General features: G+C 39.0%; 1 protein-coding gene across 10 annotated transcripts in view; it reads left to right on the top strand.

Annotated features, from left to right (window-relative positions):
* Positions 1-22: 22 nt before the first annotated feature.
* huwe1 (HECT, UBA and WWE domain containing E3 ubiquitin protein ligase 1) overlaps positions 23-12,567 on the top strand; it is a 64,959-nt gene continuing 52,414 nt past the window's right edge. For 7 of the 10 annotated variants that reach the window (XM_061676194.1, XM_061676233.1, XM_061676213.1 and 4 more), the window contains exons 1-5: positions 23-66; positions 7,294-7,343; positions 7,684-7,751; positions 10,647-10,745; positions 11,056-11,262. In XM_061676194.1, the coding sequence (XP_061532178.1) occupies positions 7,707-7,751; positions 10,647-10,745; positions 11,056-11,262 (351 nt within the window). In that variant the 5' untranslated portion in view covers positions 23-66; positions 7,294-7,343; positions 7,684-7,706. Of the gene's footprint in view, positions 67-6,097; positions 6,211-6,294; positions 6,390-7,293; positions 7,344-7,683; positions 7,752-10,646; positions 10,746-11,055; positions 11,263-12,567 lie in introns of those variants that run through there. The other 3 variants (XM_061676156.1, XM_061676165.1, XM_061676175.1) reach the window with 3 other exon arrangements.

Here is a 12,567-nt window from a genome sequence, read left to right as displayed (position 1 = left end):
CTCGCGAGATCTTGTCCTCCCACTCTTTAGTTCAAGATGGAGAAGTGAGTGCAACACGCATTCGAGGTAAGCACATACTTCTTTCGACGAGTGTCACCACGGGTTTCCAAGGTAGCTGCCAACATACATTTTTCTTCTCGGAGTGGCCGCGTTGAGAAACACCCTCGCGGTTCATTCCTGAGGCCACAAGGTTGTTTTAAGTGCTGGTACACTTTGGTCGGAGCGACTAAAGCGCCATTTTTAATGTAGCCATGATCTACCGATACAGCATTGTAGCGAGTTCTCGCTGCCTAGCTTAGCAGGCTCTCTCCAAATACACCTAGTGTGCGGGACGTGGGATCCTGTCACTGCTACAAGATCACTTATTCTGGTCAGTAATAATTGTTTTAGACTCGTACCGACTGCGTATTTGACTTTCTAATCTGCGAATGTTGGCAGTTAACCTCAAAACCTTAACTGGTGCCGAGGTGATAGCGTTAACTGCTTGTGAATCACTGTAACATGCATAAAAGCGTCTACGTTTCACTTTGGTCTTATGTAAAGATGTATTTGGGGAAAAAGCCGAACTGCTTAATATAAAATATTCTTAAAACAGACAAGGTTAATGATTCCGTTTCACTAATTGGTGACCTGAGGAAGCAATCTTGCATTAAATATGTTGGTACAATCAAAGTGTGTGCTGTAATGGCAGCCCTGGTACTCCGTGTATTTTGTAAAAAAATGAAAATAAAAAGACAAAAATCCCCGTGACTGATTGCAATATCTGTTATTTATTACATAGGACAATTTAAAATTTTGTAAGACATTTTAGCAAAAATCATTGTAGTTGTCATGGCTTTTGCGGGCCACATAAAATGATGTGGCAGGCCGGATCTGTCCCCTGATAAGTTTCGACACCTGTGACTCAAAGTAATTATAGAAAGCCAAGGATCCAGGTTTACAAAATAATGGTCAAGAGCCAAACAGAGTTTTCAGATGGCAATCAGGTGATATGTGGTTTATTATGGCACTCAAACATGTATAGAAAAAAATCCAGATCCAGAATGAACAAACATTGGAAGGGATAAATGTAGCACAGTTAAGAGGCATTTGTAGTTGATAAAATTAGTGGTGGAAGTGACTGAAACTGTGATAAGTGGTGGTGTTCAGTTGTAAGGTGAATAATGCGAACCCAGTGAAACAGCGGTTCCATTGCTACTCAAATTGCGCGATCAAGAATGTAGCTTCTGGAGTGACCACTTCCGACAGCCAGTCAGCGGCAGATACAGTCCCTTCCAACAGTATTGGAATGGCAAGGTCAATTCCTTTGTTTTTGTTGTATACTGAAGACGTTTGGTTTTCAGATCAAAAGATGAATATAAGACAAAATTTCAGAATTACAGCTTTTATTTCATGGTATTTACATCGTGTTAAACAACTCAGGACAGAGAGTACCTTTTGTTTGAGCTCACCCACTTTTGAAGTATTGGAACATGTGACTGATGGGTGTTTCTAGTTGCTCAGATGTTGCCTTTTAGATTGATTGCTTAAAAAATAGATGGTGCTTGTTTTTGGGTTTGGCTTTCACTTGTGAAAACTGCATTTGCTCTTAAGCAAACATAAAGACCAAAATGCAAACCTTTTTGAAGCTGAGAGAAGAGGAAAAATTGATCAGAGCTATGCAGACAAACATTGGGCATAGCCAATACAACAATTTGGAATGTCCTGAGACAAAATTAACTACTGGTGTACTGAGCAACAGACATCGAACAGGTCGGCCAAGCGTATCAACAGCAGTTGATGACAGAAACATAGTGAGAGCTGTGAAGAAACACCCAAAGACAACAGTCAGTGACATCACTGCCATCCCCACAGGGCAGGGGTGAAGGTATCACAACACGAGTGGGTTCCAAAGCTCTTGTGTTTGTGCTGTGATTAAAAAAGCTGTTGCCCAGGCCAGTGTTTCCCAACCGATATTGAGCCGAGGCACATCTTTTACATTAGAAAATACTCACAATAAACTACCAAACAGAAATGTCACAAAAAGTGTATGCAGAAATAATCACATATTCAATTTACTCATAAATATATTCACTGTGTGTGTATGTCATGATTTATTCTGTTGTATGAATAGCAACAGGTGCATACAGAGGTTAATTGTGTACATTTTGTCATCTAGTCGAGGAGAATTTAATTGGTTTCATGTCAGTACACGTCGCTGTCATAGGTAGATGAACAAAGATACATTATTTGTTGTAAATAGTTTTCAGCCTAATTTGGTGAAATTGGGTAAATTTCCCATGACACAGAAACCATTGTTTATGGTTGTGTCATCAGTGGTAAACAGGTCAACTATTAGAAGTTGATAAGATCATAATGAGGTCTAATGGACATTACGTGAACAAGGTTGTTGTTTATAAACATGGTTGGGGAGAGGGTCATCCTCACCACATTGTGAGTAGTGAATTAATCCCGTCTGTTCTCAAGGCTTCATATGCACAAAAATCAAAACCTTGATTGTCTATATGTGATGTTTTTTTTGCAGTCTTGCAACAGTGGCCAAATGGGAATAATCACCAAAATTAGAACACCAGCTCAATTAGATCTTGTGGGGTTCTTTCATGTAACCTGTTTGATTTATTTAATGTTAATGTTAGGGTACAAAATAAATAAATCCACTAGGAGACGAGATGGTATGTTTGTTAAAACTATTGCAGTGTTTACAAACATTGATTATGGATTTATGAATGCTTTTTATTTTATTAAAATTTTTTTAAACAATATTTTCTACCTGTATTGGTGTGCACTTCTGCCTCTCGGTACTAAAGGTGATTAGCGATTATTTTTTAAAATTAAACTTTTATCTCATTACACCCCTAATATACAATTTGGCCAATGTTCTGTGAGCTGTCGCTGCACTTCTAATTGAAACCTTTTTCCTGACAAGAACAACAAAAAACATTTTAAAAAATGAGGTCATTACTCCGAAACCCAATTGAAGAACAAAAGCTTGGAATTGGAATTAAAGAAGCCTCTGACTGCATACAGTCAGATAATGGGTGCTCTTATTTGGAAAGCTCTACTTAAAGCATCGCCAAACATGGGAAAAACAAGCAGATTCCATGAATAAACACTGATATTTTTTATTGGGAAATTGGCTGAGCTCTAAGACTACAACTAACACAGAATTTCCAGGGATCCATCATGTTTTTTTTCTTCTTCCCACGTCTGTTCATTAATTGGACCATTACGTTAACCACTTCAGGAAACCACGAGGCTTCGTATGTCATCAGTGATTTCATTTGCCGACAGCGAATCACAAATGTTGATACGTGCTTTATAAACTACTTCCTGGATTTTTAGACACGCTTTGAAGCCTCAGCACAATTTGTCTAATCACTAATAATTATTAATAATGACCTAAATAATAATAATAATAGGAACATATATCGCATGAGGCGGCATGTACGACACTTTTAACAATCGATGTAGCGGCTGCCTTGACTTCAACTTTTCGGCTGGCCGGACCGCAATGAAAAAGCGCATGGACTAAAGAGAGAGGGAAATCATAACTGTTGAGTTCTTTACAGTTTGTGACTGTGCACTACTGACCAATGGTCAAGCAGAACAATAGAGACTTACTGTCCTTGGCAATTCGCTATATTGACGACAGGGATTTTCAAATGAAAAGTTGGTGCTCACAGCTTAATGTTATTGCCTTCTATGCTTTAACTGTATTTGCTTCCATTAAGTAGCAATTTGTGATTGAACTTTGTAATAGCACATTTATTCAGTTAGCTCATGCTAAAATATAATTTTTGGGTAAATTTTTTTTTTTTAATTTATTCTTATTTAAAGCTTCATTTTGAACTGAAAACTGTCACATATTGGAAAAAAAACTAAAAAAAAAAAAAAAAAAAACTAAAAAGTAGTGCAATAAAAATAAAAAAAATTCCCTAAAATGAGTAGGGTTTGGCATCGAGAATCGAGAACGAATTGGAACCGGTTCTCTCGGAATCTTTCAAATTTAAAAAATTTGGTTCCCAGTCTCGATGCCTTATAGTCCACTGACCCCGAAGAAGAGTGGCGAAAACCAACGACGAAGAACGTGCACGAAGACATGCCTGTGCCAAACGGCGGCGCCGAACAAAAGTGTGTCTTAACTTTGCTAAAATTAATGACCACTCGCCTCAGTGCAACACTTGGAATAAGATTATATTGTGCAAAGGAGGCTTTCGCAATGTGTAGAAGTCTGACGTGCTCCCTCCGCTCCGAGCCTCAGCCTACACCGCACGGAGCTTCAGTGAACTCAATTGGGTGAGTGTAAAACAATAAAATGTCTGTGCCAACATTGAGGCAGCTAACAAGGTAAATGGTTGGTTGCACTTTTGCACTGATGGTTTTTAACATTTATTTTAGTCTTCAAACCAACGTAAGAGCCGATGACGGGGGGGAAAACAAAAATCTTAACATTGAGCTAAAATTTCACGAGGAATTGGGACAAAATTTACATAACCGTTGTCTCACAGTATTACAAACACTAACCTTGTGCCTCATCGGTGAGTAGGTAAAGGAATCAACATTTTATAGCATTTGGTTCCATTTTCAAAATTCACCGGTGTCGCTGAGTTGCGGTGCGTACCCTTCAAAATAAAAGGCTACAAGGTTAAAACAGGAAGTCAAGTTAAAACTTACACACATAAACCATTTGACGTGATAAAACGGTCCCAAATAACTATTTTAATAATGCTATATTTAGCTGAAACATTAATTAATGAGTATTAAGTCAATTGGGTTAGTTCCACACACATTGCCTTTTAGTTCACAGGTTTGATATTGATACTGGTTATAAAGAACCCCGAGTCAAATGTTAATTTTAGTCTACACTGCAGGCCACTAAGAAAATGGATGTTCATAATTTGGACACCCTTTATTTAAACCATGCTAATTTTTTTAACCCAGCCCTCTAAAAGAATTAGAATCAAGAATCGTTTGGAACCGGAATCGAAATGAGTAACCGGAATTGGGACCGGAATCGCTCAAATTCAAACGATGCCAACCCTAAGCATGAGGAATAATCGTGATTAATAATCATGATCACAATATTGATCAAAATAATCATGATTATTATGATTATATAATCATGCATCCCTACTTCAAGCTGTTTAATGGCACTCCTAGTTTAAGTTTATTGTTCAACTAGACAAAACCAAGATAATTACATTTGTGTATTAAAAACAACCACATAACTTTGCCATTGAAGTCTGCTAACACATAATGGAAATGTCATAGATGGTCTAACAAAGGCATCGGGTTGCACCCAATGATGATTTTAAATAATTCGTTAATCTGTCTAATTGTTTTGATTAATCAATGAATTGGGGAAAAAAATATTTATACACGTGTTCAAAAACAGGAAATTTTTTCAAATTGACTGCAAAAAATGCAAACACAAATTAGGATTCAGTTACTTATTTGGTCCCGTAACAAGTCAGACAATGCTCAGCCAAAATGTTGCTTGTTTGCCAAAATAAAAGCTGATATTTGCAAATGTCTTATTTTAATTAAAAACAAAATGTAATCAGTCTGCTTTCATGAAGGACTATACAAATCAGAATATTTACTGTTGAGAGGCTGAAATAAGAGGACTTGGACAACTTTAAGATAAACAGTGACGCTAAACGATTTATTGATTGTCAAAATTGTTTTCAATTAATATCAAATACTTGTCAATTGATTGTGACACCTACAATTTATAAACAATATATACTGTAATTCTCTTGGATATATTGGTTTTACCGTGTTTCAGAAAAGAAGGCGAATCATTTCAAACTGGGCTTTGCATCCTTCAATTTTCCTGTATGCGGCCCTTAGAGGGGGAAAAGTTTGGACACTCCTGGTCTAATCAGAGCCTTGTCATTGCTCACTTTATGCACACTAACCAAACGACACTGCCCTATGCTATGTTCACGCGCGGGCAACGTCACTCATGGTTTAAAAAACAAACAAAAAACAATGCACACACAACGTACGAACAATCACGGTTATTTCCTGAAGCCAAGCCCATGGTTGTCGCTCGTGTATTTCTCCCCTGAACGCACGCCAAGTGAGAAGCCAAAGAAAGTGTGTGTCAGTGTGACGACAATGATTCAGCGAGTTGCTGTACGCGTTCGTGCTCACGAGCTGTAGCCAGCAGCTAGCGCGTGCTACGACTGTCTGATAATTGTCGGGGTAAGAAACGGAACCGTTGCAAACGCACGTTCGCCCGCCGCACTTGTTTCACGTTCCCGCATGTAATCGTAGCGGCCACCCGCGTACTAGTGTTGCCGCGAGGCGAGACGGGACCAAAGAAGGAACTGCGGGCTTTTTCTCGGCCTGCGCAGCCCCGACCTAAATTAGTCAAGAGTCAGGTCAGGACTGTGCTGGATCTCCGAGTTGTGGATTGACAGCCCAACGATTTAGATGGCTGAAGAAAAAGACACGTTTTGTGGCAGATTGTTTCCAGGCTAAGCACACGCTAGTCTTACGTGCGATTTGGCCGACTTGTACGCATTTTTGGGCTATTTGAACGCTTTGAAGTGTGTATCTAGACACTTGAAAGCGGCACAGGCTAACAGTAACTCCGCAGTAAATGTTGCCGTGTGCTTTAATTGCTCGTGCCTTGAATGTGGACCAAAGCGACTACCCGGCATGTTTGTCGAGCCTGATGTTTTTGTAACCCTTTTGGCATTTGTAACGGCTGCATATACGTTCGCTAAATGTTAACATTTAGCATCACGCTGGTGTTAGCATGCTAACTCAGTAGCTAGACACTTAGCTCCAACTTTGAGCTGTCAGCGTTTAAGGGTTTATGATTGTGGCGGTCAAGTCGTCAGAGCAGCCATTTAGTTTGGAACCATACCACTCGGTCAGTGCAACAAACGTCATTGGAAATCCGAGGCCAACAGAAGGCGCCGTATCACGTCTTGTTTTACCGGTCGCTCCGTGTTCCTAGCTAGTCACCGGCTAATGGACTCGCTGTGAGCTTGCTTTGTGATGAGTAGTCAATCGCTAAATTACTCCCAACAGTCACTTAAAAACAATAATCATATTGTCATACATCGCTACATTGTTTTAACAATTTTTTTTCCTCAGCAGCCCTCACTGCTCTCGCAAGTTGAGTGATTGGTGAACGTTCCAAGATTAGGAAATTGTTTTTCCAAAAAGTCTCTAGATTTATGGTTCATTAGAGCAAGACATAATTGTACAGCAGAATTGTACAGTTTAAACCTGCAGCTTAATGTTCTTCGTTTGCTTTTTGCTACCCTCTTCCAGGTGAAGTGACTCAAACATGCCGTTAAGCGGCCGTTTCCAAGTCATACACTGTACGTATATCTCTCATTACATCCACTGTACTTTTATTGGATGCGATTGGTAAACATTCTGAGATTCGTAAATTGTTTTTCCGGTGAGTCTATAGATTTATGCTTCATTAGAGGAAAACATCCTTATAGAGTAATACTGTAGAGTTTAAACCTGCAGCTTAATGTTCTTAGTTTGCTTTTTGCTGCCCTCTTCCAGGTGAAGTGACAAAAATGCTGTTAAGCGGCTGTTTACAAATACTCCTCTACGTATGTGTGTAATGTTATTTTATGGTTATGTGTTGAAAAACAATAGTGCTGAATCTTTCAAATGTAATTGTTACTAATACACACTTTTCAACAGGAGCTTCAACTAGATCACCAACCATGAAGGTGGACAGAAGCAAGTTAAAGAAAACTCCTACAGAAGCTGTGAGTATGTTTGATCATTTCTGTGTGACGATTTCTAGTAACACCAGTGCTGGCTTGAGCTGCATTAAATGTTAGGCGCACAACACCATTTTGGTGACATTTGATGCTCTATAGCACGTGTCAAACTGGTGGCCCCGGGACCAGATCCGGCCTGCCACATCATTTTATGTGGCCCGCGAAAGCAAATCAAAATCGCTAATTGTGTTCTGGTGTAATACCATTGAATTATTTGCAAGCATTTCTTTGTTGCCAATCCCCCTTTGAAAATAAATGTAATAGTTGAAAAACATGTTTTTATAGGCTTCTGATTTAAAAACTGGTTATTCATCAATGTGTTGTGTATACTGTAATTACAGTATATGAGGTAATCTTTCATTTATATGGGTCCACAGTCGTACGGCCCTCCGAGGGAAGTCATAACTGCGATGTGGTCCGTGACAAAAATTAATTTGACACCCCTGCTCTATAGTATTGTTGCACCAATTACAGAGGTATTTTGACCCAACACAAAAAAATGGCACGGTACTTTTTTAAATAATTTTTTTTAGTTCCAATAGTTTAAAAAAAGAAAACAAAAATGTATGCGACGGCGCTCAATTTATACGGTGTCTTAAAGGCAAGTACCCAAAAAGCCAACAATCAGCCAATGACTGCCTGTCTTCCGACAAGTTGTGTGCGCACTATTGTGTAGGACCTGGGAGAGTTAAAGGGGACATATTTTGCCAAAGCAGCTCCAAAACTGGGTCAAACAGAAGTAGCTGTCGGAGGGGCCTTTTCTGGACACTTGTATGGCAAAACCAAGGTGTTTCTTGAAATGAAATTGACACTTTTATACTAGGTCCATGTTAGGGAGTCACTATGGAAGTCTAAATAGGCAAAATATGGGACCTTTCAATTTTAAATAGCTTCAAACTGCAGACTAGCTCCAGCAGACAAGTTAGCATGTGTTAGCCACCAGGGTCTGCAGCTCATGAGGCTATGTGAGCAAGGTCAGTGTTATGCAGTGGCTTCTCCTGTCCTGTTAGGGAAACTCTGCATTTGATGCACACGAGACTCAGTGTTACCAGCAGGAGATCAATAGTATCGATAGTGTGAGACGACTTAGCATGGGTGCGCGCCGCACGGAAGCCCAGCTAGGTGCGCTCCAACCCGAATACAGGCTACACTCATTGTCGGAGACCACTCCGGAAAATTGGGGAGTGTGAGAAGAATAAAAAAAATCCAGCAGAAGGAAAAACACTGCAAAAAGTGCAAGTGCAAAAAGGTACACTTTTTGAGTGTCGTGGCACCATACGCGATCAATAAATAGCACTGCACTGAGTTAGGTGCAAAATGTATTGCTTACAATGGGAGAAATCATATGCAGTCAAATACAAGAATACTGCACACTAAAAGCTGGGGGGGAAAAGCTTGAAATACACAGTATTATGTACGAATAAAGTATGTGTAAATATAGAAATAGAAATAATTAATATAGTCATGGAAAAAGTATTAGACCCCTTTGTCAGATGCAACTGAAGGTACCTTTGTTTGGACAAATATAATGACAAAGAAAATAGCTCATAAGAGTTTAAATATAAGAGCTGGTATCTAGCTTAAGCCATTTTCCATGGTTTTCTTGATAATAACCAAAATTATATTAATAATACAATGAATCTTATGTATTCTTCAGGTAAAATGACTTTGGTGGTACCAGGTATTAAAGGAACAAGAAACTGAAAAAACATTGGTGGTCTAATATTTTTTTTCCCATATGTATATATCATACATTTTCTGTATATAGATGTACAATTTTATATACATACATAGGGATCTCGTTTGATGTGCGTCACGCATCTTGAGATGCCCAAAAATTAGCAGGGATGCATAAAGTACGATCAATCTAACTCTATTAGAGTACTTGAGTTGACAAAAAGTAATTTAAAAGCTTTACTCTAGCAAACTTGATGTTAGAGAATTGTGAATATTTCCAGCTCTGTTTATATGTGCCCTGCGATCGACTGGCGACCAATTCAGGGCATATTTTGCCTCTCGCCCAGAGTCAGTTGGAATAGGATCCAGCACACCCGCGACCCTAGTGAGGATAAGTGGTACAGAGAATGGCTGGATGGATAGACATTTTGTTAAAAAATGCCACTCGTATGTTTGTATTGTTCCTCTTCCCAGGAGGGTGAAATGATTACAGAGGTTAGGAAATAGAAATGCCGAGTTAGCCATTTGGCATTTTGTGTTGCCCCAAGTAATTTGTACTGTTTGGGAAAGAAGCAAAAGTGATCGATGTGCTCAGTCTTAACTAGACTTTACACCGATCTGACCGGCATTATCAGTATCGGCCGATAATTAGCATTTTATGCTGATCGGCTTTCATGTCAGAAGTCGCCGATCCAATCAATGACGTCATCGATCGGTTCCGCACAAGACATTTAACTCCGCGTCTTCGTCGCGTATGAATCCAAAAGCTAGTTTATTTTTGTCACGCGTCTTGTTGCGCAGTACTGTAACTATCTGACGGCCAATAAAAAATTTTCAATCTTGTCGGTGAAAAAACACGTCTACTTATTACTTATGTCAGTGGCCAATCCTTGAATGCCCCCCTAGAGGTCATTGGTGTTTTAACTTTTGTCTAAAATGCTAAGAGAATAATTTGAGCTGGGACGGGCTCCAGCACGCCCACAACCCTTATGAGGATCGGCTGTACAGAAAATGGAAGGATGGATACAGTATACAGTACACAAGTATATACAATAAATGAACAAGTCATGTAAATAGACACATTGCTCCATCTTGTGATCGGATCGGTGATCTGTTATCGTTTTTTAAAACTTGCTGATCGGTGATCGGTCCCAAAAATCCTGATCGTGTAAAGCCTACATTCTGACCCTTCTTAATCCGCAGCCCGCTGACTGTAGGATACTCATAGACAAGCTGAAAGCATGCAATGATGAGCAACTCCTTGTTGAACTACAGCACATCAAGACCTGGAATATTGGCAAGGTAAGTCTCAAGCAGTCATTTCTCTGGAAACGGAAAGGCCATACTGAACAGTTGCATTCCAATAATTTTTGACAGTGGGTAAATTTTGATACAAACTGATAACATTTGTATCATTTTGACAACCTGTTTTTTGTCAATGTCTTTGTCTCAGAAGTGTTCTGTCAATTGACTGTCTGTTGTCGTACAAGAGCAGCTCCAACTACCGGAGAGAAATTCCTTGTTTGGTTTTTTGGACATACTTAGCAAATAAAGATGATTCTGATGACTGGAGTCAAAGGTTGTTAACCTCCTCCTTGTCTGTCCTTGATAGTGTGAGTTGTACCACTGGGTGGATCTGCTGGACCGCTTTGATGGCATTCTATGTGATGCAGGCCAGACAGTGGAGAATATGTCATGGCTGCTAGTGTGTGACCGGCCAGACAACAGCCAGCTCAAAGCCCTGCTTTTGGCAGTGCTCAACTTCACAGCTTTGCTCATTGAGTACAGCTTCTCCAGGCACCTTTACAGCTCCATAGAGGTACGTTTCGGTCAGAATATTTTCAACATACAGTGGTTTTCGTGATTTGTCTGTTCTATGAACAAAACCGAATTCTACGAAAAACAAAGCAATAGTTATCAGAGGAAATAGTGTAAATCCAATTAATACGTCTGAGTCACAAAAAAAAAACATTTTATAGAGAATACCTAAAGTTTTGCGTTCAAGCTGTTATTTTGTAACAACTCAAGGAAATAAACTCTCCCGGTCTGCTCGGCAACACTCAGGCAAGTTGGGGCAACATTGGTGTAACGCAGCCAGTTAAATGTCAGGCCTTTAAAATATAAGCAGGTAAGTATGATTAAAAGTTCCACCACACTTTCTTTGACCCCATGGTGACTTATTTAGCAGCCATACAATTTTTATTTGCTTCTCTATTGATTACGACTGCTGAATAAGCCACCATGGGGCCAATGATATTGTGGTAAAACTCTTATTGTACTGCATGGTTTGGTTTTGAAGGTCAGATTTTGACAGGATGCGTCATACTAATGTTGCCTGAGTGTTGCCGAGCAGACCGGCAGGGTTATGGTGTTGCGAACAATACCTCTCAGTGTAGAATACACTGTGTGCAGAATTATGATGCAAGTCTAATTTTGAGGATTGTTTTTATTAATAACATACCACAGTGCTTTAGGTTAATCAAAAATGTTAATAAACCTCTAACAAGAATGTTTAAGAAAGTAAAAGTGAGGTTTAGGCTTTCTTAGGAGAATATCAGTATGTAGACCGTTATTAGGCAACCTTTGGTGTGCAGAATTATTACACAAATGAAAAACACATTTTCCCATCTCACTTTTTTATTTTCATGTTTAAGTGAGAATAATAAATGAACAACTCAAAACTTTGTTGGAAACTGATATATATATATATATATATATATATATATATATATATACATATATATATATATATAAATGACCAATATACAGGCCCCTCCAAAAGTATGGGAATGGAAAGGTCAATTTTCTTGTTGTATACTGAAGACGTTTGGGTTTCAGATTAAAAGATCAATATGAGACAAAAGTTCAGAATTCCAACTTTTATTTCATGGTATTTACATCCTACATGTGTGAAACAACTCTGGACAGTGCACCTTTTGTTTGAAGAGACCCACTTTTCAAGTGAGCAAAAGTATTGGAACAGACGTTATTAAATTAAATGAATAACATTTAACATTTGGTGGCACAACCCTAACTTGCAATAACTGCATCAAGCCTGGGACCCATTGACTTCTCCAGACTGTTACATTCTTCATTTGAAATGCATTTCCAGGCCTTTACTGCA

Source organism: Phycodurus eques, chromosome 1, assembly GCF_024500275.1.
Source record: "Phycodurus eques isolate BA_2022a chromosome 1, UOR_Pequ_1.1, whole genome shotgun sequence".
Classification (NCBI taxonomy): Eukaryota; Metazoa; Chordata; class Actinopteri; order Syngnathiformes; family Syngnathidae; genus Phycodurus; species Phycodurus eques.
Note: the sequence above shows the minus strand (reverse complement) of the source record. Positions and strands in the feature narration are given on the sequence as shown.